Raw genomic sequence first — 21,971 nt, 5'->3', positions numbered from 1 at the left:
GGTCTCCAGCTAGAGCTGACCACCTCTACTGGGAATGGAAAGGAACAGCTGCCTAGAGAGTGTGCCAGTACGGGGAGGAGACAGGCAGGCGGGGAAGAAGCAAAAGGAGAGGAACAGGAAGAAGCAACATTACTAAAGCCACAACTTCAAACAAAACACAGCTTGGGAATTGATGACACCAACACAGCCAGCACCAAAGAAAGAAAACAGGGAAGGGTACAAGAGGCACGGGAAACAGATCCAGAGTGAGGAAGACAGAGGCTGGGGGGAGAGGCTGTAGGGAACAGGACAGAGGCAGGGTAAGGAGGTCAGGGAAGAAGGAGACAGAGAGAGAGAGAAGGGAAAGCCAGAGTGAGATGTGGGAGCTATAGGTGGAGGCAAGGGTGACAGCGGAGTGGGCAGGGTGCCTGGGGCAGGCAGGTGCCTGAAAATATAGCTTTATATATTTATATTTATATCTCACATTCCACACATCGATAAACTATGGGGCAAAAGGGATAGGAGGGAGGGAAGAGAGGAGGAGACACTGAGGTGGGAATCTAGCCAGTGAGAGCCTCTCACTCCCCTGGAAAAGCTGGGGGCACCCCAGCCTCTCACCTCCCATTAGCCTCCATGGGATCCAAGCAGGGCCATGCAGAGGGTGTGCAGGTGCAGGCTTCACCTAGAGCTGGGGCTCTGGGGGAGGGGGACAGGGAGCAGGATTCCAGGCCCCAGGATCACTGAGCTCACTGAGTTAACTCCGTGAGAGCCTTCTGGGGTAACCATGGGGCTGGGAGAGGGGCAGCCAAGACCCCTGGCTGGGTTAGAGGCCAGCAGTCAGTTGGGCAGCGTATCGAGTCCCAGGGAGGCTGCGTGCTGCTTGGCCCGAAGCCGCAGGTTCTCGATGCTCGTGGTTTTACTGTTCAGGGCAGCAGAGGCAGGTGCCAGGCTTGCAGGGGGTGCAGGCAGCAGTGGGGACCCCCATACGCCCTGGTGGGCAGCCGCAGCTGCTGACAGGGACTGGTAGTAAGACTGGCAGTGCAGTGAGCCCAGTGGGGCCATGTTGACACCTAGGTAGGGCACTGCGGCGGCAGCAGCCGCCGCAGCAGCAGGGGCTGGACCCCCCACTTCGAAGGAGGAGTAGTGTACCAGGTTGTTGGTGGCCGCCATGTGCTGGCGGAATTGTTCCTGCAGACGGAAGAGGCTCAGCGGGGAGGAGGAATAGGAGTGAGAGGGGCCCAGGAGGCTGCCCCCCGGAGCTGCAGGAGCAAGGGCCAGGCTGCCTGGAGAATCTGCAAGCAGAGAACCAAGAACTCAGGACAAGGGCATTGATCTGCCAGGAGGGGCTCCCTCAGCCTTCCTACCCCCCCAACCCCCCAACCCTCGCCTTGTGCCTCAGACAAGACAGGCTTTGGCTAAACCCCTATCCACCTATGTCAGCCAGGGCTGAAGCATCCCTCAGAATCCTGGGAGGGAGGGACTTGCGCTTCCTAAGAGAGCCCCAGAGACCCTGCCAAAGGCCCCATGTCTAACTTTATGGGGACACTGCTTTTCAACGGATGTCACCTCCCCTCCCCCTCCCGTGTCCGTAGCTTCCATCCCCCTCTAGCTCTCAGCTCACAGCCCCATCCCTCTCTGCCTGGGCTCAGAGTTTGTGTCTGAGATACACCTCATGCCAGAGCTGTGTTACTTCAAAAACATGGCTGCTGCTGCATGTGGGAATCTCTGGTACCAATGTGGCATTCACCCAATATGCACAGGTATGTCTGCACTGGTTATTAAAATACAAGAACATTTCCATAATGAGTGATAAATAGCTTTTGCCCTGAGCTCCCCAAGTACTCCTCCCCTGTCACCCAACCCCTCCCCCAGAATCCCCAAGACCTTCCCAGGATTCAGCAACTAAAGAGTGACCACCTGGCACAGGCCTGCTATGGCCGAGTCCTTTCTAATGGGTCATGCCCAAGCGCCACATGTTATACAGGCTGACTCTACCCCCTCTTACCCACCTCACATACCCAGGCCCCTGTCCACCTGGACCTGGCTATTCTCCCTGGGGTGAGCCCCCTGCCCACCTGCAGAACCTGCCGAGCCTCACCTGCCTTGGGGCTGCCCCTCTTGCAGCCCAGACCCTTGCTCTCAGCCCCAGGGCTCTTCTCAGTTTTGGGATCCTCGGCCCCTGCCCTGGGGTCCTCCTCCCGGTCTGGCTGGTCCTCAGGGGCTGACTCACTGGCCGACTGCTCCGACAGGCTCAGGTGCATCTCAGCAGGGGGGTCACCACTGGGCAGGCTGGGGGGCTGGTCAGTCTCCAGCTGGCTGTCTGGGGTTGGGGCCTCAGTCTTGCCTTCCCCGTGGGAGCCCTCAGCCTCCTTCTGCTTCTGGAGCTGCTCTTTCTGCAGGCTGCGCTGCTTCTTCCGGAATTTGGCCCTGCGGTTCTTGAACCACACCTGGGGACAGGGAGAGGAGCAGTAGGAAGGGGAAGGAAAGAAGTGGAGCTGGGTGTTCTGGGAGGGGATGTGCATGATAACACTGCCCCTGCCCCTCCAGGAAATACACACCCTCAATCCTTTCTAAAACTCCCCTCCTGTCACTGAAGGTGTTCATAGAGATAGACAGCAGTTACACTTTGGCACTGAGGGCTGACCTGCTGGCTCCTAGACAGTGGGAAGCCAGACTGATAGGCTGGTGCTTATCCACAAAGTCTAGTTAGAGGAGCGAGTCCTACCTGTACCCGAGCCTCAGGCAGGTTGGTACACATGGCCAGCCTCTCACGCATCACCACATCCGGGTAGTGAGTCTTCTGGAAGGTCTTTTCCAAGGCCTCGAGCTGCTGAGCAGTGAACGCTGTGCGGCTGCGACGCTGTTTGCGGTGCTGGGAGCCATAACGGGCCTCCAAGATGATGTCTTGAAATGTACAGCCGTTGGAGGGCAAGGAAAGGGGGCCCATTTAATTATGGGAAATGGGTTTTGAATCTTACCCTCCTCTGACCCACTTCAGATACCCAGGCTCTTGCCAAAGCTGGACCCTGGTCATTTCCCCTTAAAAATCACCCATCCCCTCTCCACAGGGTTGGGTTTTCAAGACTGTGCCACCCCATGACTCACTATCAGAACCACAGATAACTCATCTCCATAAATGACTGTCAGGAACGTGATCGAGAGGGCTCTTCCTTATTTGGTTTAGGGAGGAGGTGGACAGGTGGATGGGCAATGCCCTGAGATCCTTAACGTCCTAGGATACGATGGGTATAATATTCTGAGACTATATAATGTTAATCTGTAAATCCATGTCACAAATGTTCTAATGTCTTATGACCCTTAGGTTCTGAATACTAATAGAATACTGGCCCCTGACCATGAGAGGCCAGGCTGTGAGTTGGAATTTATTTATAGGGTCTAGTTAGGAGAGGTCTGCTAGGTAGACAGAATTCCCTGGCACTTGACTCTATGTCCTCTTGGTATGAATCTCGTCATTCGATGGGCCTATGATGGCAGGACCTGAGGCTCCTACTCTCCCTTCCAAGCCAGCGCAGCTCCCCAGGCCGGTCCTCATATCCAATCCCAGCTCTGTGCCTATGTCATGCTAATCTCCCGTCCTCGCCTTTTGAAGGCCTAGCTCCTGCTCCACGGCCTCCAGGAAGCCCTCCCTGGAGGGCCCTCCCCACCATATGATCCTAGCTACATTCCTCTTGCTGTGCCCTCTCATGGTCTATGGGCATCTGATCTCCTTGGGGGTGCCCTGAAGCCCATGGGGACCTCCTGGCACAGGGTTGAGTCCACATGGAGTCACCAGCTGTTCAAAATTTGGCCTAGGACAGGATGGGGTGGGTGGTATCACCTCCCAGGAAATCACACTCCTCACTTATGCCCTCAAATCCTTCCCATGCCCACTGAGAGCTGTCAGGGTAGGGCAACAATCAGTTAACCCAGGAGTCGGGAGGCCAGGCTGCAGCTCCGTCATGGGCACTTACCTTGGGAGTTGAGTGATAATGACCTCTGAGCACCTACCAGTCTGCTGAATACTTTGCATTTGTTATCTCGAGTAACTTCCCAACCATCCTATGGGTGATCACTGCCACTGTTCCCTGTTTATTATGAAGGGGGAAACTGAGGCTCAGAGAGAGGAGGCTCAGAGAAAGAGCTCTCTCTTTCACTGAGAGCTGAAATGGCTGCAAGTCTGTGACTTCAAAGCTCATATTTTTAGCCTTAATGTGATATCCCAACCCCCCGCCCCAACCCAGCCTAGATTTAAGCACTCTAAGCCTCAGTTTCCTTGTCCATAAAATGGAGATAATAACCTCTCCTTAATGGGGTTGAATGGTTTGATGCAGAGAGAGAGAGAGAGAGAGAGAGAGAGAGAGAGAGAGCCTCACACTGCCTGGCACACCATCAGTGTTTGAAACGTGAGAGCCCTCATTATTTCTATGATGCCCTGTGCCTGAAATATCCTCCCCTGGGCATTCCAGCTATAAAATTTTAGGCTAATCCCTTATGATCCTACCTCAGTCTCCTCATCTGTGAGAGGCTAACGAATTCCTCCCTCACAGTGTTGCTAAGGCAGTTTTGAAGGCACAGGGCAGCTCCAACGCCCAGCACAGTGCTGGCAACAAACGGGGCTCTGGATAGTCATGCCTAGATTTTGAATTGACATCTCTCTGTGATGCTAAGTGACCTGGGTCTTCTTGAAAGAACCTCCCAGAGGAAACTTTCCAGTGTGCCCTCCCTCCTATCTTTGTCTTCCAGAGCTTCCTCCCCCAGACCTCTCCACCACCCCCAACCTTTGTAGTCCCGTCCCCAAGGTCCTGTCCCCACAGCCCTTACCTGCCAGGCGCTCAGCCAGCGTAAGTGCATGAACTGATGGCCGGTAGTCGGGAGCGTGCTGGGCCTGCTGGGCCGCCTGCTGGTGTAGATTGTACATGGCACTGAGCGAGTTCATGGCGTGCAGCGAGTAGCCATTCACCCCGTAGTGTTGCATCTCGGTATGCGCCTGCAGACAGGGAAGAGGGAGAGGCCACATGAGGCAGGGTACCACACAGTACCCTGGAGGAGATGCTACCTCCAGCGCAGACCCTGATGCCCACCTCACGCCCCAGAACTTCTGCCCCCCCCAATGGAAAGTGTCCTGTCTTGCCCATGACTTAAGAGTGTGAGGGCTTCTGCATTTCTTTATTCACCTTCTCATTCATTGATTTACTCAGCAAGGCTTATGTAGGGTTTAAGCTCTGGGCTCTGGAGTCTGACTGCTTGGGCTGGAATCTCAACTGCCACTTAGGAGCTTTGTGGTTTTGGGCAAATCATTTAATTTCTCTGACCCTCAGTTTTTCCATCTGCAAAATGGGCTAATAATAGTACTGATCTAATGGGGTTATTGCAAGGATTAAGAGAGGCATTTACAATACAACCTGGTACACAGAATGTGCTCAAATTGTGTCACTTTTGTGATTTATCAATCCATTTGCTGCTCTACCCAGTCATCTCTTCTTTTAGTCACCCAGGCATTTACTCATTTGTACATTCATTGATTCACTCACACACTTATTATTTATTGAACAAACATCTATTGAGGCTCACATAGGGCCAAATCCAGAGCTGGACTGCAGACATTGAGACATTCACTCTGATGAGATTGTGGATTAAAACCCTAATGTGCTACAGAGACATAAGAACACTATTGGTATGACTGTTACGCATTCACTACAATTACCTCCCTCTATTCTATTTGTACCATATTCCCAAGAAGTAAGCCAGCCAAGAGCAATGAACCCCAATTACAGATGAGGCTACTGAGGCTTAGAGAAAGTACAGTGACGTGTCAAGACCACACAGCCAATTCAGGGCCTGCCCCTCCCCACATTGCTTCAGCCTGATTCTCTGGTGGCCAAGTCATTAGACAACACGTTCCTCCTACTGAGATGGCTCAGATCAGCACAAGGCTGCTGAGACCCATCAGCCCCAAGTCTCCTCCCTACTCTCACAATCATCGTCTAAGCACCCACCCTATGTGGACCTGAAATGTCATTTTTGGGAGATGGTCCAGTGTCTGCAGGCTCCCAAAGACACACAGGTGTTCCCTGTTTGCTAGGTGTTGGGGGGAGGGAAGATTGGGGCAATGGCAGGTCCATTTGATAAAAGAAAGAATGTGCCAGGTGTCTCCACCCTCACTGAAACAGACAAAGGCTACACAGAACCAAACATCCACAGCGCATGCACACACACACACAGACACGCATACACACATTTCATGCACAAACACACATACAGGGATATTCTTGGCAAGGCATTCACAGAAGCAGTCATAATCACACACTAACTCAGCAATAGTCACAAATTCAATGTCATTATTCCCACAGTTCCACACACAGACATTCTTGCAGATATCTATCCATGTAGCAGATATATCTACACACAAATATTACAATCACACACATTCACATATTACACAAACTCGACAGATATTTATTAAGCACTCACCTACTAAGTACCAAAGTCCCTGCCTTGTTGGAATTTACATTCCAAGGGAGAAGGGCTATAGAACAACAAACAAATATATGTAATAATGTCAGACAGGAGTAAGTGCTCTGAAGAAAAATAAGGCAGAGGAGAATAACAAGAGGAAATGGCGAGATTATTTTAGAACATGTGGTCAGGAAAGTGCTCTCTGATATTTGAAGTAAGTCATGCGAAGCTCTAGGGAAAAGGCTTTCCAGGCAGTAGGAACAGCAAGGACAACAGCATGAGGCATGAAAAGCCTTGGTATGTGTGTGGAACAGCAAGAAAACCAGGGGAGCTGGAGCGCAGAGAGGCAGGGAAGGAGTGGAGGAAGAGGAGGGGGCCAGATCCCAGAGGGCTCACGGTCCATTGTAAGGAGTTTGAATTTTATCCTGAGTATGATGGAATCTCCTGGAGGGTCTTGAATAGGGAGTAACATGATACGATTTATTGTTAAAATCTCACTTTGGCTGCTGTATGGAGAACAGACTGCAGAGGGACAAGAAGAAAAGCACAGAGCCCAGGCCATTGCAGAAGTTCGAGCCAGCCACTGAGGTGCCTAGATGCCTGCAGGGCTGCAGGGGTGGAGGTGATGAGAAGCGGTCAGATTCAGGACACACTTTGAAGGCAGAATCATCATGATGGCTGGTAGGTTAGTTATAAAATGTGAGGAAAAGAGGGCAAAAAAGGATGACTCGAGCTTTTGGCCTGAGCAACTAAGTGAAGATGGGTCATTTCCTGAATCAGGAGCACTGAGAAAGTAGAGGGTATGGGAGGGAGGACCGGAAATTAAAGTTTTGGGGGACATGGTAAGTGTGAAATATGGATCCAACTTCTAATACAGATCCAGTGTTGAACTGGCAATTGGATACACGAGTTGGGAGCTGAGGGCTGGATTTACAGATTTCTGTGTTAACACTCACACATAACACCTACCAACACATTTACTTACAGAAGCCCACTCTATGCACCATAAATATGATCCCAAAGGCAGAGATCTAAGAGAAAAGAATGATGGACATGGTGACATAATATGTTTAAACATTGTATAATAGAATATATCATAAACAATAAACCTGGAAAAATATTTGCCATATAAACGACATAGCAAAATTGATAAAAATACTAGCACAAATAAAAATAAAACAGAATATCCCTAATATATAAAGAGCTCTCATAGAGAAACAAAAAGATGGTCACCTTAATAAAAGATGGCCAAATAAATGAAGAGACAGCTTACTAAGGAAGAAACACAAATAGCCATATGACATATGACAAGAAAAGCTCAGCCTGATTTGTAACCAAAGAAATAAAAATAGAAACCAATTTTTCACCAATCAGATTAGCAAATATGAAGAAAAATTGTTACCCAGGGTTATTTAGGGGAGTAGGAAATGGTCCTTCTATCTTGCTGACAAAAAAGCTTTTTAGACCCTGCATCAAAAGCCTTTAGAGAGCATCATTTGACTCAACAAATCCATTTCCAGAAATTTATCCTTCATGTATGCAGAGATATGTGTACAGGAATATTTATCATGGCTCTGCTTATAATGGCAAACAATTGGAAACCTCACTGTCCATTGAGAGAGGATTAGTTCAGCAGATGACGGGACAGTCGTGCCAGAAATGGAATACGTTGCCACAGTTTAAAACAATGATGTGTATCTGTATGTGCTGATGCTGACAATATATTGTTGAGTGGAAGAAATAGGTAACAACATGCATGATGTGATTCCATTTTTGTAATATATGTATAAAAATGCGTAGGAAAAAAAAGTCTGGAAGGTTATACCCAGAAATGTTAACAGAGGTTATCTCCAGGAGAAAGCCGATGGGATTACAGGTGATTTTCACATTTATATTCTTTTTTTCTTTCCTTTTTTGAGGGTGGGGGTGGGGAGGGTTATCCATGTGTTCCAATGGAGCCAGGCTCCAAAATGTGTCACAAGCTCCAGGTGGGAAAAAGGGAGCAGAGTTTAGAAGTAATATGACCCATCCCCTCCCTCCACCCCTACTGGGCTGGAATGCCCTCCCCCAGACACTCTGGCTTTGTTGCTTTAAAACTCGCTGCTGTTAATGTGGTGACATTTTAATTGACTTAATTATTGCTGATCCCACAGTTTTTGACACACAACCAGTCTTTATTAACTGAAGCCAGGAGAGGTACCTCTCTCAGCCCCACAACTACCCCAGCTCACTGGCCCTCTGAAGGTCTCTAAGACCTCCCCAGTTGGGCATCTGCCCATCCCTCCAGCCTGATGCTCTCCCCCTCCCCAGCACCAGCAATACCAGATTACCTGCCACTCCCTCTTGTCACCTCCATGCTATTGCTCCTGCTGGGCCTTCCACCTGAAACACCATTCCCTGCCCTCCCCCTTCACCTGACCAGTTCCTCTCCATCAAGGCCTAGTTCAACTGACATCTCCTGGGAAATGGGGTCTTCCCCACCTCGTCCCTAAGAAGGAATATCTCCTCTCTCTAAGCTCCAGATAGCTGCGCTCAGGTCACAGAAATGATGGTGACAATAGCTACCATTTACTGAACACGCTCTCTGTGTGTTCACCACACAAGGCACCTTCCATGGATTTTCTTAATTCTAGTACCTGAGTACATTTCTTTGTCCCCTGATAGACTGAGCTCCTTGAGGGCAGAAAGAGTATCTCATGCATTCTGTACTCCCCAACCCAGCCCAAATCACAGGGTCTGGCACAGAGGCAGGCTCAAGAGATGAGGATCAGATGAATTAATTAATAACAGCTATTTATTAAGTGCCTCGGATATATCAGACATCTCCATCATTCCTCCCAATGCCCCAGGAGGTAGGAACTGTTATTATCCCCATCTTACAGATGCGGAAATAGAAGGTGAGAAAGCTTAGATAATTTGTAAAAGGCCACGCCTGCTAGCTAGGAAGTGGTGGAACAGGTTTCCACAGGTGAGGTTCTTCCCACTAGCTAGTATTTCCTAACTGCAGTCACCCAGGCTTTTACTCCAGCATGTTCCATTCCCTGACATCTAGCATCTCTGATTTGACCCAAGGCAACAGGACAATAAAGAAAAAGCACATTTCCCTTGGTGTGTATGCTCATGTGTGCACGTGTGTTGTGAGATGAGGCTGTGTGTGAGCCCAAATCTTCCCAGCTGAGCTCTTCTCTCCCCAGCCTCACACTCCTCTTCCTCACTCCAGGGGGACATCAGAGGCCCGGGTCTCCTCTGAGGCCATAGAGGGACCCTTGTCTGTGGATGATGCTTGTCATCTGAGCTGCACATATGTGGTATCACAGTCACCTGTCTGCAGCTCATCTCACTGTTCATGTGGGGCCAGGCCTGTACTCAGCCTGACTGCAGTGGACCATATAACAATGTGTGCATCTGTGTTTATGGAGGTATCTAGTTATTTATATCTCTGTGGGTGTGCATGTCTGTGGGCTTATGTGTGTGACCAGAGCAATGTACACTAAATGTTACCCTCTGAAGTCATCTGACCCTGAACAAGGTCTGACGGAGAACAAGAGCAAAACACAAAGAGAAAGAAAGAAAAGCAAGCAGATGGCGTTGCAGTGATGTAGAAAGACCGATCAACACAGAGAAAATAAATAGATTTGTCTTTTCCATATTTTGTTTCTGCAACACCTAGCACAGACCCTGGTACACAGACAGTGCTTAGTAAATAATAAATGTTCAATGGATAATAAAGAACCACAGGCTAAGACATAGTGAGAGAGGCAGGTCCACTACAGACCAGTATAGTCCTCAAGGTGGAATGGACACTCAGAGCCCCGGTCCCACAACTTCCTCCATCCACAGGACTATAAGCCTGAGTTTGGGGGGAACCCTGCCCAGGGGGCCCTTTTCCAGAAATAGGGGTAGTCCAGACCTGCCCCTGGAATCCTCAGCCAGGCCCAGCAGCTGGAGCCCTACCCACATCCCGTTCTGAGTGCTGTTGGTCCTACAGGGAAGCCAAGAGCCACCCAGGCTGTAGTCCTACAGGGCCTGCGGGAGCCTCTATACAGGGCCCTGCACTCCTGGCCTCAGGCCGGGCCCTGCGTGGGCTCAGCCCACTGCACACTCCAAACAGAATCAATTATATATTTAAAAGGTGCCGCCCCGCAATTCCTGGCGAGCCAGGAGAGCCATCCATCATGGCGCGGCCGCGTTTCACAAGCTGTCGAATTGTGCTTACATTGGTTAAAAGAATCTTTATATTTCATTAAGCAAGCAGATCGGCGGATCTCCCGCCACAGGCGCCATATAGATGGCTTTAATTTTCCAAATCTGCAAATGCATCCGTTATGTCCCCGCGTCGCTGCTGGCTGCGGCCTAATGCCCAGCCAATCGAAGAATCAAGCAGAATTTTATTAGGGAGCATTTTTTATAAATTAACAGCAGCACTGCTAGGAAACCACACGCAAAGCGTCTTTGATTAAAAGGAAAGTGGACCCTTCCTTTGGTCACACCCAGGCTCAGCCTTCCCACAGGCCTACCCCGTTTCTCTTCACCTCTTCCTCTCCTTTTCTGAACTTTTAATTCTCCTCAGTTTCTTCTCATTCCCACGCACAGTGGGAGAACAACTTTGTTTAAAGGAAAGGGAAAAAAGCAGGAGGGAGAAGAACCAACATTCTCAGAGCGACTTGCCTCCTCTGTTCCAAGCATGGTTAGACACGTTATCTTATTAACAATGACAGCTGTCTTTTACCGAATATTTACCACAAGCCAAGCCTTCTTCTACTCACTCAACATAACCCTACCAGGTAAGAATTATTATCCCCATTACATGAATGCGAAAACTGACTCAGGGAGGTAAAGTCACCTGCCCAACGTCTCACCATGAATAGATAGATGGTAGAGGCAGGACTCCGGGTCTCTGAGTTATCTACCTGGTGTTTATTTCCAGAATGTGGCCAAGAGATAGGCCCTGGTGAGGACTAGCCCTGGGAGGGATTGAAAGGTAGACTGTTGACATGGACTTCCTTCCCTAAGAAATGCTGCTGCACCTTCAGCCCTGGACGTTCCCCAGTGACCTTCTGGGAAGAGGCCCCTGCAGCTGTCCCTTCTGCCTAGCAGTGTGGAGACCAAAACGACTTTTGTTCAGCAGACAGAAGAACACGAATACATGAACCCAGGAGCACCAGGCCAGCGCACCTGCCAACCCCAGGCTGCTATGTGACCTTGGCTAGGGTCCTACCATTTCTGACTTCTGCTATGACAGACCCAATCGTGAGAAGGGTGTTACCCAGAGCTAGCCAGCCCATTGAAGGCGGCTGAGAAGGAACGATTCCTTTGTGGGTGCGTGTGTATGTTTTTGCGTGTGCGTGTGTGTGCGTGTGCGTGTGTGTTAGCTAAACAAGATGACCTAGAATTCTTCCAGCTCTGAGTTAGTGGACCCAAGATTTTAAGGGAAACCTGTGCCTGGCACATGCTAGATACTCAACTATAGTAACTGCATTAATTTCTTGTCCCAACTCTATGAGGAAGGCAATATTATTATCTCCACTTTACAGATGAGGAATTGAGGCTCAAGGAAAATGGGTGACCCTTGGCTGTTTGAGAATAGGGAAGGCTGAGCTCCCATCCCAATAAGTACCCCTAATCCTACATCAGTCCTTATTCCTGAGTTGCCAGGAATTCACAATGGGAGCATATGATACAAGGGGGCACCCAACCCTTGCCCTACCCTGACCAAGGACCCTGCAGGCACAAGGTCTGGGGGCAGACTGGAGATGAGGATATCCCAGCTGCACACTTTCAAATGCTGTGTATTTTACAGGAGCTCTAAGAGCCCCAAATCCATTCTAAGGTCCCTGCTGAACCCTCCAAGCTCCCTGAAACTCAACTGTCAGTATCAGGCTCGCAAAGGTGCAGAAAGCCCAGGAACCAGCTTCTTCCTCACCCTTGACAGGACTAGATTGCTCCCAACCATACACCCCCAGGGGGTGGGACAAGGCACCAACAATTCAACGAGTCTATGTGGCCAGCAAGGCCACAAGGAATAACCAAGGACACATTCTAGAGATGTGTAGAAAGACTAATGACTGACAATGTGACATCATTTACTTCTGGGTGTCTAAGAGCTGGGGAGTCTGGGGTACATCCACTTTCCTTAGATCCTCTTTTCCCTGGGTTGCAAATATCTGCCCCTCTGCTCCATCAGTGCACACTTTAACCTGTTTCCATTTCCCCCACTTAAAATAAATGAGCCCATTTCTCAGACCAGTTACCTCTGGTCCCTTCAAATCCAAATTTTTGTTTATTTATTTATTTTTTTTAAGGAGGGTGCAGCTCAAATTGGCCCATATGAGAATCGAACCGGCAACCTTGATGTCAGTAGCAACCTGCACTAACCAGCTGAGCTAACCGGCCCCCCAAACAAATCCAAATTTCTTGAAAGGTATTTCCAAATTTGTCATCTCTTCCTCCCCTCCAGCTCACTCCTAAGCCACTGCACCACCACCACTAAGACACAGCTCTCCAAATTCACTATGTTACTGCCTCCTACTCTGGGAACACTGTCCCCCTACCAGCATTACCTGGAGAATTCCTGAGTCCTCACACTAGGCTTAGGCACCCTCTTCTCCAGGAAGCCACCCCTGATACCACAGGCTGGGTCAGGTGACTTCTTTGAATTCCTATCATAGCATTACCTCACCAAATTGAAGTTGCCCATTTGCCTGGCCTTCACCGGAGATACAACTATTTCTGCTAGCCATCCTAATAGAGTCCTGACAGGCAACATCTAATTTAATCCTGACAACAATCTCATAATTCCCATTTGATAAGAAAGCTGAGACCCAGAGAGGTCAAGTCACTTGCCCGAAGCCACACAGCTAAGCAGCTTAGCCAAGATGGAACTCAGGGGGTCTAACTCCATAAAGTGTGAACTCAGTGCTCACCTCACCTTCAGACCCAGTACTTAGTACCCAGCACAGGGAACATTAGACATTCATTCCACAAATAAAGATAGAGCCACTATTTATCAGTCAGCGAACTTTGGGGTAGTGTAATGAGTTTCAGCTCCAGGGATCAGACTCCAGGGGAAATGCAGATGGTCAGATGCCCTGGGTGAGGGGAGACTAGCTCTGGGAGATGTGTGAATGGCAGCAGAGCCTAGAACTGAGTGAGCCAGTCTCCTCCTCACCCTGCCTGCCCTGCCTTACCCCATGCCAACAAAAGCCAAGCCACCTCCTGGCCATAGCTGCAGCCCTGAGCTTGCCACAGAGGCCTGACCCTGTTCCACACAGCCCTGGTCACTGCTCTCACCTAAGCCATGCCCCATCCCCTAGTGACATTTGATACAGGCACCATGACCCCTACATTGCTCCCATTAACACTACACTTCCTGATCCATGTAGGTAGGGAATGGCCTGTTGTCGATATCCAGAATCTCTGCCATTTCCCCTCCAGCTCAGCGCCCCCAAAGTGGTCCTGGAGTTGGAGCTAAGGACCTCAGACAGGTGGGCTTCAGGGTGTGAGGCTTTGCAAGAGTCAGACCAGATGGGCTGCTGGACTCTGAGCACCTAGAGCTCAATTGCTCAAAGGAGATTCTCACCTCCCTTCTTGGCTCAGGGATCAAGGAGCGAGGGGCACTGGCAGGGAGAGTGCCAGGGTCTGCGGTGGGTGTCAGGACATGCCACGCCCCCCGGCCCTCCGGAGGAGCCCAGGCGCTTAGTTTCCTACACAAACTGTTATCCATTAACATCCAATTATCCCTCGGTCCGAGCCATTAATTATAAATCAGCCGCTAATTGGGGTAATTAGCCCCCCGCAGGCTAATGGGCCGAGACTGAGGGAGGCCCCTCCCGCCTACATCCTCGGGTTTTCCGAGGTCCTTAATTTGGGGGAGAGGGTGCAAAGAAATCAGGCGGCTGGAGCTTTTTTTTTTTTTTTCCAGGTCGCGAAATGCGGCAGGGGGAGAGAGAAAAGATAGAGGCCAGTTTTTGTTGTTTTTTTCTCAAATGCCCTCCAGCATGGGCTCTTGAGGGCAGGCTGGCACGGAGAAGGCCTGACCGCAGGCTCTGGGAGTAGAACTGCCAGGATAATTGCTTGATTCTCCGCTTTCTTTCCAGCACAGATTCAGCTAGAGCGCCAGAGATGAAGACCGAGGAGACTTGGATGGAGCCCGGGTAGAGGAGACAGGGTGAGCCACCAGCATGTTCCTGGCTTCTCATGGCGTGGAGGAGGCCGCCTCGCTCTCCCAGTTTGCCTGGGCCGGGGAGTCCCGCGGGGACGAACTGGGCCACTCTAGGCTCGTCCAGACCCAGGCCAGGCCTGGAAACGGGGACTGTGGAGTCCCTGCAGAGCCGCTGCTCAGGCCCAGGTGCGAGTCTCCGGCGGCTGGAGGACCCCCGGAAGAGGTGTATCATGCCGGCTCACAGAGCCAGGTTCCCGCCGTGCAAGCGGATACATACAGGGCCCCGCGGCCCACCGGACACAAACCAACCCTGGCAGATAGAGCTGTGGAAGTGGACGCGAGACCCGGTGGGCTCCAGTGACCTTGGGGCACACTGCAGCAGCGCCCGCAGTGGCAGTAAACTGTCCGACAGAATGACAAAGTCTGGGAAGTGCACTCGGGCCTGGAGACTGTGGATCCAGGGGACTGTCCTTTGCAGCTGCCAGAAACCTGGCTAAAGTCCAAAGAACAGCTGGGGCCAGAGCTGGAATCCCCGGTCTGTGCGAACTGCAGCACTGGGGCCGGGTCAAATAAGTTGTCCGAAGAACGGACGGGTGACTAAAAGGTAAGAGAAATCACTGGATGGCAGGAAGGCAGGAAAGGACAACGGAAGAGTCCAGTTCAGTGCATTTTCTTACCGTAGGGGAAACTGAGGCGCAGGGAGGAGCATTAACTTGCCTGAGGTCAGAGATGAGGTGTACTCAGTGCGGGAGGAACGTCTAGACCTGACCACACGCTCCGCTGGAAACTCACGCGTCCCCCCAGCACCCCTCCCTACCCCGCCCGCCTGCTCTGTAATGGGCTTTGGCGGGAGGCGGCGGCGTCGCCCCGGGCCTTGATTAGATATTTATTGCTGTCATTTACATGGGCACCGCGGGGCGGCCGAGCGGGACAGTGAGGAGGGGCGGGGGAAGGGGGAGAGGAATGGGAACGTGGGGGGAGGTGGGGGCTGGCTCTAGGAGACCAGAGACCCGGCAGGGGAACTGCGCGATGAAGCCCAGAGAAAGCAGCGGGAAGGGGGAACGTAGAGGCTGGGCATCAGTTGTAGACACACCCGCCCTTGGGCTGCGCTGAACCAGCTGGAGAGGTGGGGCTGTTGACCTTCACCCTTGTGTGTGGGGGTGTCTCCATGTGATACCCGTGAGTGTCCGTTTGTGTTTAACCTGTGTGTATATAACTGTCAGAAGGCTTTATGAGTGTATGCCCAGCAGATCTGCCTGTGTGTCCCTATGTGTGTGTGCCTCTACCTTTGTGACTTCTCACCTGGGTGTGCCTGAGTAAGCTACCCATAGTCCGGGTAACTAACCCATACATCCAACTGTGTCGTGGTCAGAGTGGGTCTGTGTGTGTCCCAGTGTGTCCATCAATCTGGACTGCCTGAAAGTGTGTGTGTGTGTGTGTGTGTGTCCAGGATTAGTTCAGACATGGGAGGCTGTGCTGCTAGGTCAATTTCTTCCCTGTTGCCCCCCTAAAACCTACAGGCGTTTTGGGCTCAGTGGAGGATCACCCATTCAAGGCCTGACCTGGCCAGAGTACTGTCAGCCCAGGGTCCTCTACAAACTTTGTTTTCTGCTCAAGATCCACTAGGCAACGTGTCAGTGTGTGTGTGTGTGTGTGGAGGGAGTCCCCAGTGCAAGTTGTGTTTTGTACTGGAGCAGAGAAACGGCTACAATTTTGTGACCACACAGGATCTCACATGTGACAGTATCAGGGACAGGAGTTCAAGGACACTCCCACCCCCCAAATACTCACCGGTCGCCCTTGAAGCTGACCCTCCAGCCGCCATCAAGCGGAGCCCATCCCGAGGCGGAAGTGCTCACCTTCGCGGTTGTCTTCGCCTGGGGCGGGTTACCACTCCTCTGCACCTTTGCTCTTCTGTTCCGATTTCGATGCGGGGTCTGTGCGGCCGCAGCCAGGGTTTCTCGTCCTTGCAGGTGTCCGCGCCCCTAAGGTCTGCGGGGGTGGGGAAAGGTGTTTAAACCCCATCCTGAGTAGCGATTCCCTGTTCCTAGTCCAAAAACTGTTTACCCGGGCCACGGAGGAGAGGAATTTGAGCCAATTATCCGGATAATTTGTTCTCACTAGGCAGCAAAATCGATTTTTTTGACCGCCTACACACATTCGTACACCTCGTTCGCAGAGAGGGGAGGTAGGGACTAAATTCACCGAATCTTAGGTCAGAATGGCTTCCCCTTTTGGGGGACAACTGGCAAAGAGATGTGAAACGCGAATCCCCCCAAAACTGAAAACAACTCTCACTCCACCCCACCTAAAACTAATAGGCGACAGGACTTCCTAGGAAGACGCCGGACCGGCCAACCCGCCTGCAGCGCACAGGATCCGGAGCTCGGGTGAGGGGAAGACACACCCGCCACCGGCTGTCGTGGCTGAGAACTGGGAACCTGCAGTTTCCGCGGCTGCGGCGCGAACGATCTCTTCGGTGCGAACAGCCTCTGCCCCGCAAGGCCCATCCAGTTAGTAAAGCCCTCCTTTCTCCTGAAACCGGAGCTGCCCCAGAAAACCAGCAGCCGCCCGGCCGGCCCAGGGTCTCTAGAGACTTTCCTAAAACGAAAAAGACCGTCCGGTGCCCCGGGCAGAAACCGCCCTGAAGGTGCGCTCCAGGCTCTGCAGGTTCCCTGCTGGGGTGGGGGGAGCGGATTCCAAACACAGAAAGAGGGCGTAAAGGCCGCGGATCCCAGCCTCCTCTTACCCTCTAATCCGGACTCCCTCATCCGACAAATCACAACACTGAGGGGCCCCCACACCTACACACACACTGGAATACAGGAAAAATTGACGCCCCAAATTCAGGGCGAATTTGGAGAAGTTCGGCTCAAGCCCGGTGCGCGCACCACCAGGGCAGCTGCGGCCCCTGCGCAGTGTCCGGGAACTTGTGACTGATCCGAGAGAAAGTTCAGGCGGCGATGTCCAGGACACTGCTTGTTCCCGTCCAAGAGCGGTCACGGCCACCAGGGTGGGAGGCCCAGAGAGAAGAGACCCCGGCAGTTGCCCCAGCCTCCCAGCCCTTCCGCCGCTCCATCCATACACCGCGAGAGCGGCTCCAGTTCTGGCCCCAGCCTGCGGGTCCTCGCCGGAGCTCTCCGTACCCTTGCCAGCCGAGGCCACCGGACACAAAACGAATTCCAGGGAACTAGACCCGCTGCGTCCCAAACACCCACTTGGGGGACCCTAGCCCGAGGACGCGTTTATGAGGTTAGAGGATGGCTGACCGAGGAACCAACCCTAACGGGAAAATTCGTGCGAAATCGCAAACCAAGAGAAAAGGCGCGCTCGCCACTGGCGAAGTTTGAGCGGGAGCCGCGCGGACTGGACCGGAGCCGGATCCTGGACAATGCCCTGGGCATCACGGGGCTTGCTGGGCGTTGTGGACGCGGAAGATGGGGAGGCATGGAAGGCCCCTGCGCTCCAGGGTGGGAACCTGGGCGGCGGGCCGCGCCCCCTCCCCAGTCCGGGCCCCAGGCTCCGCGACGCCCCAGGCCGCATCTGCTCCGCATTACCCCGGCCACCTCCTCCCTACCCCCTCCAAACTGAGAAGGATTTGTCTCCGCTTAATATCCAAACCTTTTTTGTATTTATTTTTTTTCAGGGGCGAAGTAATATTTTCCAAATGAGGCAAAACCGTGACGGATCCGAAGCGTTCTCTGCGGGTGCCTGCGTCTCCGCGGGCCGAGGCTTCCGTCTCTGCCTCAGCGCGTTTCTGCCTACAGCTCGCTCTCCTCTCTCTTTCGGCCTCCGGAATTTCGAGTCCTGCGTTTTTTCTGGCTCTAGGTTGCTCGCTCTCTCTGACTCCGTTTTCTGCCCTGGATGTCGTTCCCCCTGCCTCACCGTGTGTGTCTCTCTGTCTCTCCCTGACTCTGTCTCTCTGGCCTTCCCCTTGGCTTCCTCTATCCCTGCGCAGTCTGTCTCCAAGTTACTGGCCCCAAGCAAACTTTCCGATCCTCCTAGCTGGCAAGGGACTGTAGGACCACAAGAAGAGAAGCGGTCCCTCGGGTTCTCCGCCTGCGGCCTCCCCGCCCCGGCACCCCTCCCGGCTCGGCCCCGCCGGCCCCGCCCGCTCGCACCTGGTCTCTCCGCTCCGCGCCACCGCCACCGCTGCCATCTACGCGCGCCGTGGCCGGAGCTGGAGTTTTAAACGGCGTTTCCCGGGCGCCCGGCGCGGGCCCACTGGCTCCCTAATGGCCCCACTGTCTGCCAATCACGCGCCGCTCCCGCCCCCGGCCCGCCCTGCCGGTACAGCTGAGCGGCTCTCCGCCTAGGTGGCCGGGGTCTGACCGTCGGTGGGTCTGTGGGCCCGGCCAGCGTCCGTCATCTCCTCCGAATCTCGGTCTCTTGGTTTCCCGGCCTGGATCTCTGCAGAAGCCGCAGGCCGATCGCTGGAGCGAGGAGGGGTCTTGAGAAACCTTCCCTTCCCAAGGCCTCACCCGCGCCTTGGTGGGGTCTGGAATAGCACTAGGGTCCCTAGCGATGGCTTAGGGGCGACCTGATTGACTCCCTTCCCCACGGTCCCTCCAAGATTAGTCCCGAGTTGAGCTCGCAAGCGCGTGCGCGCGCGCGCGCACGCACACACACACACACACACACACACACCCTCTCTGTATCACTTCACCACCACCCACAGACCTGCCACCCCCATGCGACCGCACCACCCCACCCCACAACCCGCAATCAGAGCTCACTGCCCACACACTCAGCCCATACACAAGATGGCACTCCTAGCAGCGGATCACCTACCTGCCTGGCAGCTGGAGACCTCTTGGAGAGTGTACCGGTGTGACAGCTTCTACACACAGCACATGCATCCGTCTCAAGAGGGACAGACTACCATGTCTGGCCCACAAAGGGAAAATTCCCAGGCCTGGGGCCTCTGAGTTCCTGCCAGCACTCCACTCTCTCCCGGCAGGACCCGTTCACAGGAATACGGTGTTCTGAAGCTGGCTCTGGGGCCAGGCCGTGATGGAGGCTGCCTCCTGAGAGATGTCTGAGATGTGTGCGAGAGGGGCAGATTAAACCTGACGCTTCGGGCTGTGCCCCGTGGCAAGTCACTTTATTGAGGCTCTGTGTGTGTGGTTACATGGAGGTGACTGAAGAGGCGCTTGGCCACGAGTGTACAGCATGTGGGGTGCGTATGTCGTGTGTCCCTGTATGGATGGTTTCTGTGCGGCCTGCCTTTTGCCACAGTGGCAGCAACTGTGAGTCGTATGTGGAGTGTGTGACTGGTACTCCCATGACCACAAGTTCGTGTGTAACAGTGGAGCCTCATATGGCCATAAGTTCTTTTTGTGTGTATAACCAATCTTTGTGCAATTGTAAGTTCAAGTGTGGTTGTGAATCCAGGTGGGTGCGGGATGAACACAGGGCAGGCACATGGTCTTATACCTGGGGACAGTCACCTGGACCCTGATTCTGATATTCCCTCTCTACTGTAGTAAGTAAAGCTCCTGGGTCTAGCTCCTGGGAGCTGGGCTGTTTGCTTAGGAGCAAAGGCATGGAGAGGTGGGAAGTGTTGGCTGGCCAATGCTGCCAGTAGGTTTTAAGAGTCCTGGCCTGGGTTAAGGAGGTCAGGAATTTTGGCGGGGGCGGGGCAGAAGGGGTCACGGACAGATTTGAGGGTCGATCCCCAGGCAGAGTTAGGAGCTGAGCGCCTCAGGGCTGGCAGGGGTAGTGGTGGGCCTCAGAAGGGAGGGGAGAAAAGGGGGCGGTAAGAGGATTAGGCCGCTTAGACCCTTCTCTCCCACCAGGATACCCCACCCCCACCCTAAAGCTCCAGAAAAGATTTCTTCTGCCAAAGTAAAACCGTTTAGGCTCCATTTAAACGGACAAGAAAGGTGGAGGCGGGGGCTTTAAATAACCTTTTAATTTCCCTTCAGAGATCAGGTCCTGTGAGGGAGGGGAGCGGATGGAAGGAAAGGGAAGGAAAAGGAAAGGAAGGGAAGGGAAGGGAAGGGAAGGGAAGGGAAGGGAAGGGAAGGGAAGGGAAGGGAAGGGGAAAGGGGAAAGGAGAGGAGCGGGGAGGCTGTTTCTTTGGCTTAGATAATCAGGACTTTGGCTGGGCATTCCAAGTACTGGAGAAATGGTGGAAAGGACACTGCGCCCCCACCTGGCTGCCCTCCACACACACATAGACACACACACACACACACACACACACACACACACACACACACACACATATCATCCTGGAGAAAACCCCCTAGACACACACACACACAAAACACACAGTCATTCAGTCATGAACACAGACCTGACTACAGGTGCACATATGGAGGGTCACATTTAGAGTCACACAAATGAAGGGGGGTCACTGAAGTCCCTTCCACGGTAGCACAGATCCCTACTTGGTGGTGCCAGGAGGGTTTACTGAGGGCATGCCCCATCCCCCCAAGAGAAATCCTGGCTTCAATTGGGGCTCCCCTTCTAGCAGGAGGGAGCATCATTTTTCTTTGCCCAGGGACCCAACTCCAAACCATCCCTCCCTAGTTTCTTCTTCAGACAGGACAGGAGTTGCTGGGCAGACTGGAAGTGTGAGGATCCCAACCCGGCCTGGGCCTGACGTGGGGCTGGGCCTGCAGGCCCCGGCTAGGAGAGGCAGGGCTGTTGAGAATAGTCCAGGTGCTGCTCGTGAGCTGAGGGCTGCTGAAGGCTCCAGGCTGTGGGGCACATGGCCCAACTAGGCATATGCTTTTTGAAGAAACTTGTCTGCCACACAAACTCGGAGCCCAGCTGAAGAAACCCTTGCTAGCCTCCTATCCCAGATTCCTGCCACTGCCAGCTGCCCCGGCCCCAGAGGTCTGGAGCTGGTGGCTGTGTGGCAGGTATGCCCCAAGCCTCATGGTACACACTGGTCCTCCACAGACTGGAATTCCCAGACATCTGGAGCAGCCTCTACTACCAGGCCAGACTCACCCTGGCAGAGACACACAGGCCTCCACACAGGGGGCACCGTGGGCAGAGAGAGCACCGTCTGTCAGCCTCATTCCCACCCAGGTATACTTCCACAGACATTGCAGCACAGTGCTGGGCTCTGGCTTGATTGTGGATACTTATGGGGAGGAGGACACAGAATCCCGGGCACATGCTGGGACAAAAGAGACCGAAATGGGTTAGGAGGGGTAAGGGGAAGATGTCCTTTAGGGAAGCCTGGAGTGATGGGGAGCTTGGCATGCCACAATGTGGGTGGGTTTTACTGATTTAACAAAATGATTCTGAAGGTGCCACTGTCTAGACAGGAGCTAAGTAGTGGAAATGATTCAGGGCTTCCCTCCCTAGCCCATTCCTGGAGCTTCCCCACCCGCTGCCCCAGGGCTGTGGTTGACAC

At 52.9% G+C, this 21,971-nt stretch overlaps 1 protein-coding gene across 1 annotated transcript; it reads right to left on the bottom strand.

Annotated features, from left to right (window-relative positions):
• Nucleotides 1–777: 777 nt before the first annotated feature.
• Nucleotides 778–16,557, bottom strand: DMBX1 (diencephalon/mesencephalon homeobox 1). Its single transcript, XM_019749352.2, has 5 exons — nucleotides 16,456–16,557; nucleotides 4,801–4,966; nucleotides 2,705–2,883; nucleotides 2,078–2,426; nucleotides 778–1,271 (listed from the first exon to the last, which is right to left on the bottom strand). Exons 2-5 carry the CDS (start codon nucleotides 4,952–4,954, stop codon nucleotides 817–819), a joined length of 1,137 nt encoding a protein of 378 aa, XP_019604911.2. The 5' UTR covers nucleotides 4,955–4,966; nucleotides 16,456–16,557; the 3' UTR covers nucleotides 778–816.
• Between the last annotated feature and the right edge of the window lie 5,414 nt (nucleotides 16,558–21,971).

This window comes from Rhinolophus sinicus, linkage group LG06 (genome assembly GCF_036562045.2).
Source record: "Rhinolophus sinicus isolate RSC01 linkage group LG06, ASM3656204v1, whole genome shotgun sequence".
In the NCBI taxonomy this organism is placed as follows: domain Eukaryota; kingdom Metazoa; phylum Chordata; class Mammalia; order Chiroptera; family Rhinolophidae; genus Rhinolophus; species Rhinolophus sinicus.
Note: the sequence above shows the minus strand (reverse complement) of the source record. Positions and strands in the feature narration are given on the sequence as shown.

Excerpts from the sequence above, each read along its gene's own strand:
- DMBX1 (XM_019749352.2), bottom strand. The coding sequence starts at position 4,954 with ATGCAACACTACGGGGTGAATGGCTACTCGCTGCACGCCATGAACTCG. Across the intron at positions 2,427-2,704 it reads TGCCTGAGGCTCGGGTACAG|GTGTGGTTCAAGAACCGCAG; the intron begins GTAGGACTCGCT and ends CCCTGTCCCCAG. Across the intron at positions 1,272-2,077 it reads GAGGGGCAGCCCCAAGGCAG|ATTCTCCAGGCAGCCTGGCC; the intron begins GTGAGGCTCGGC and ends CTCTGCTTGCAG.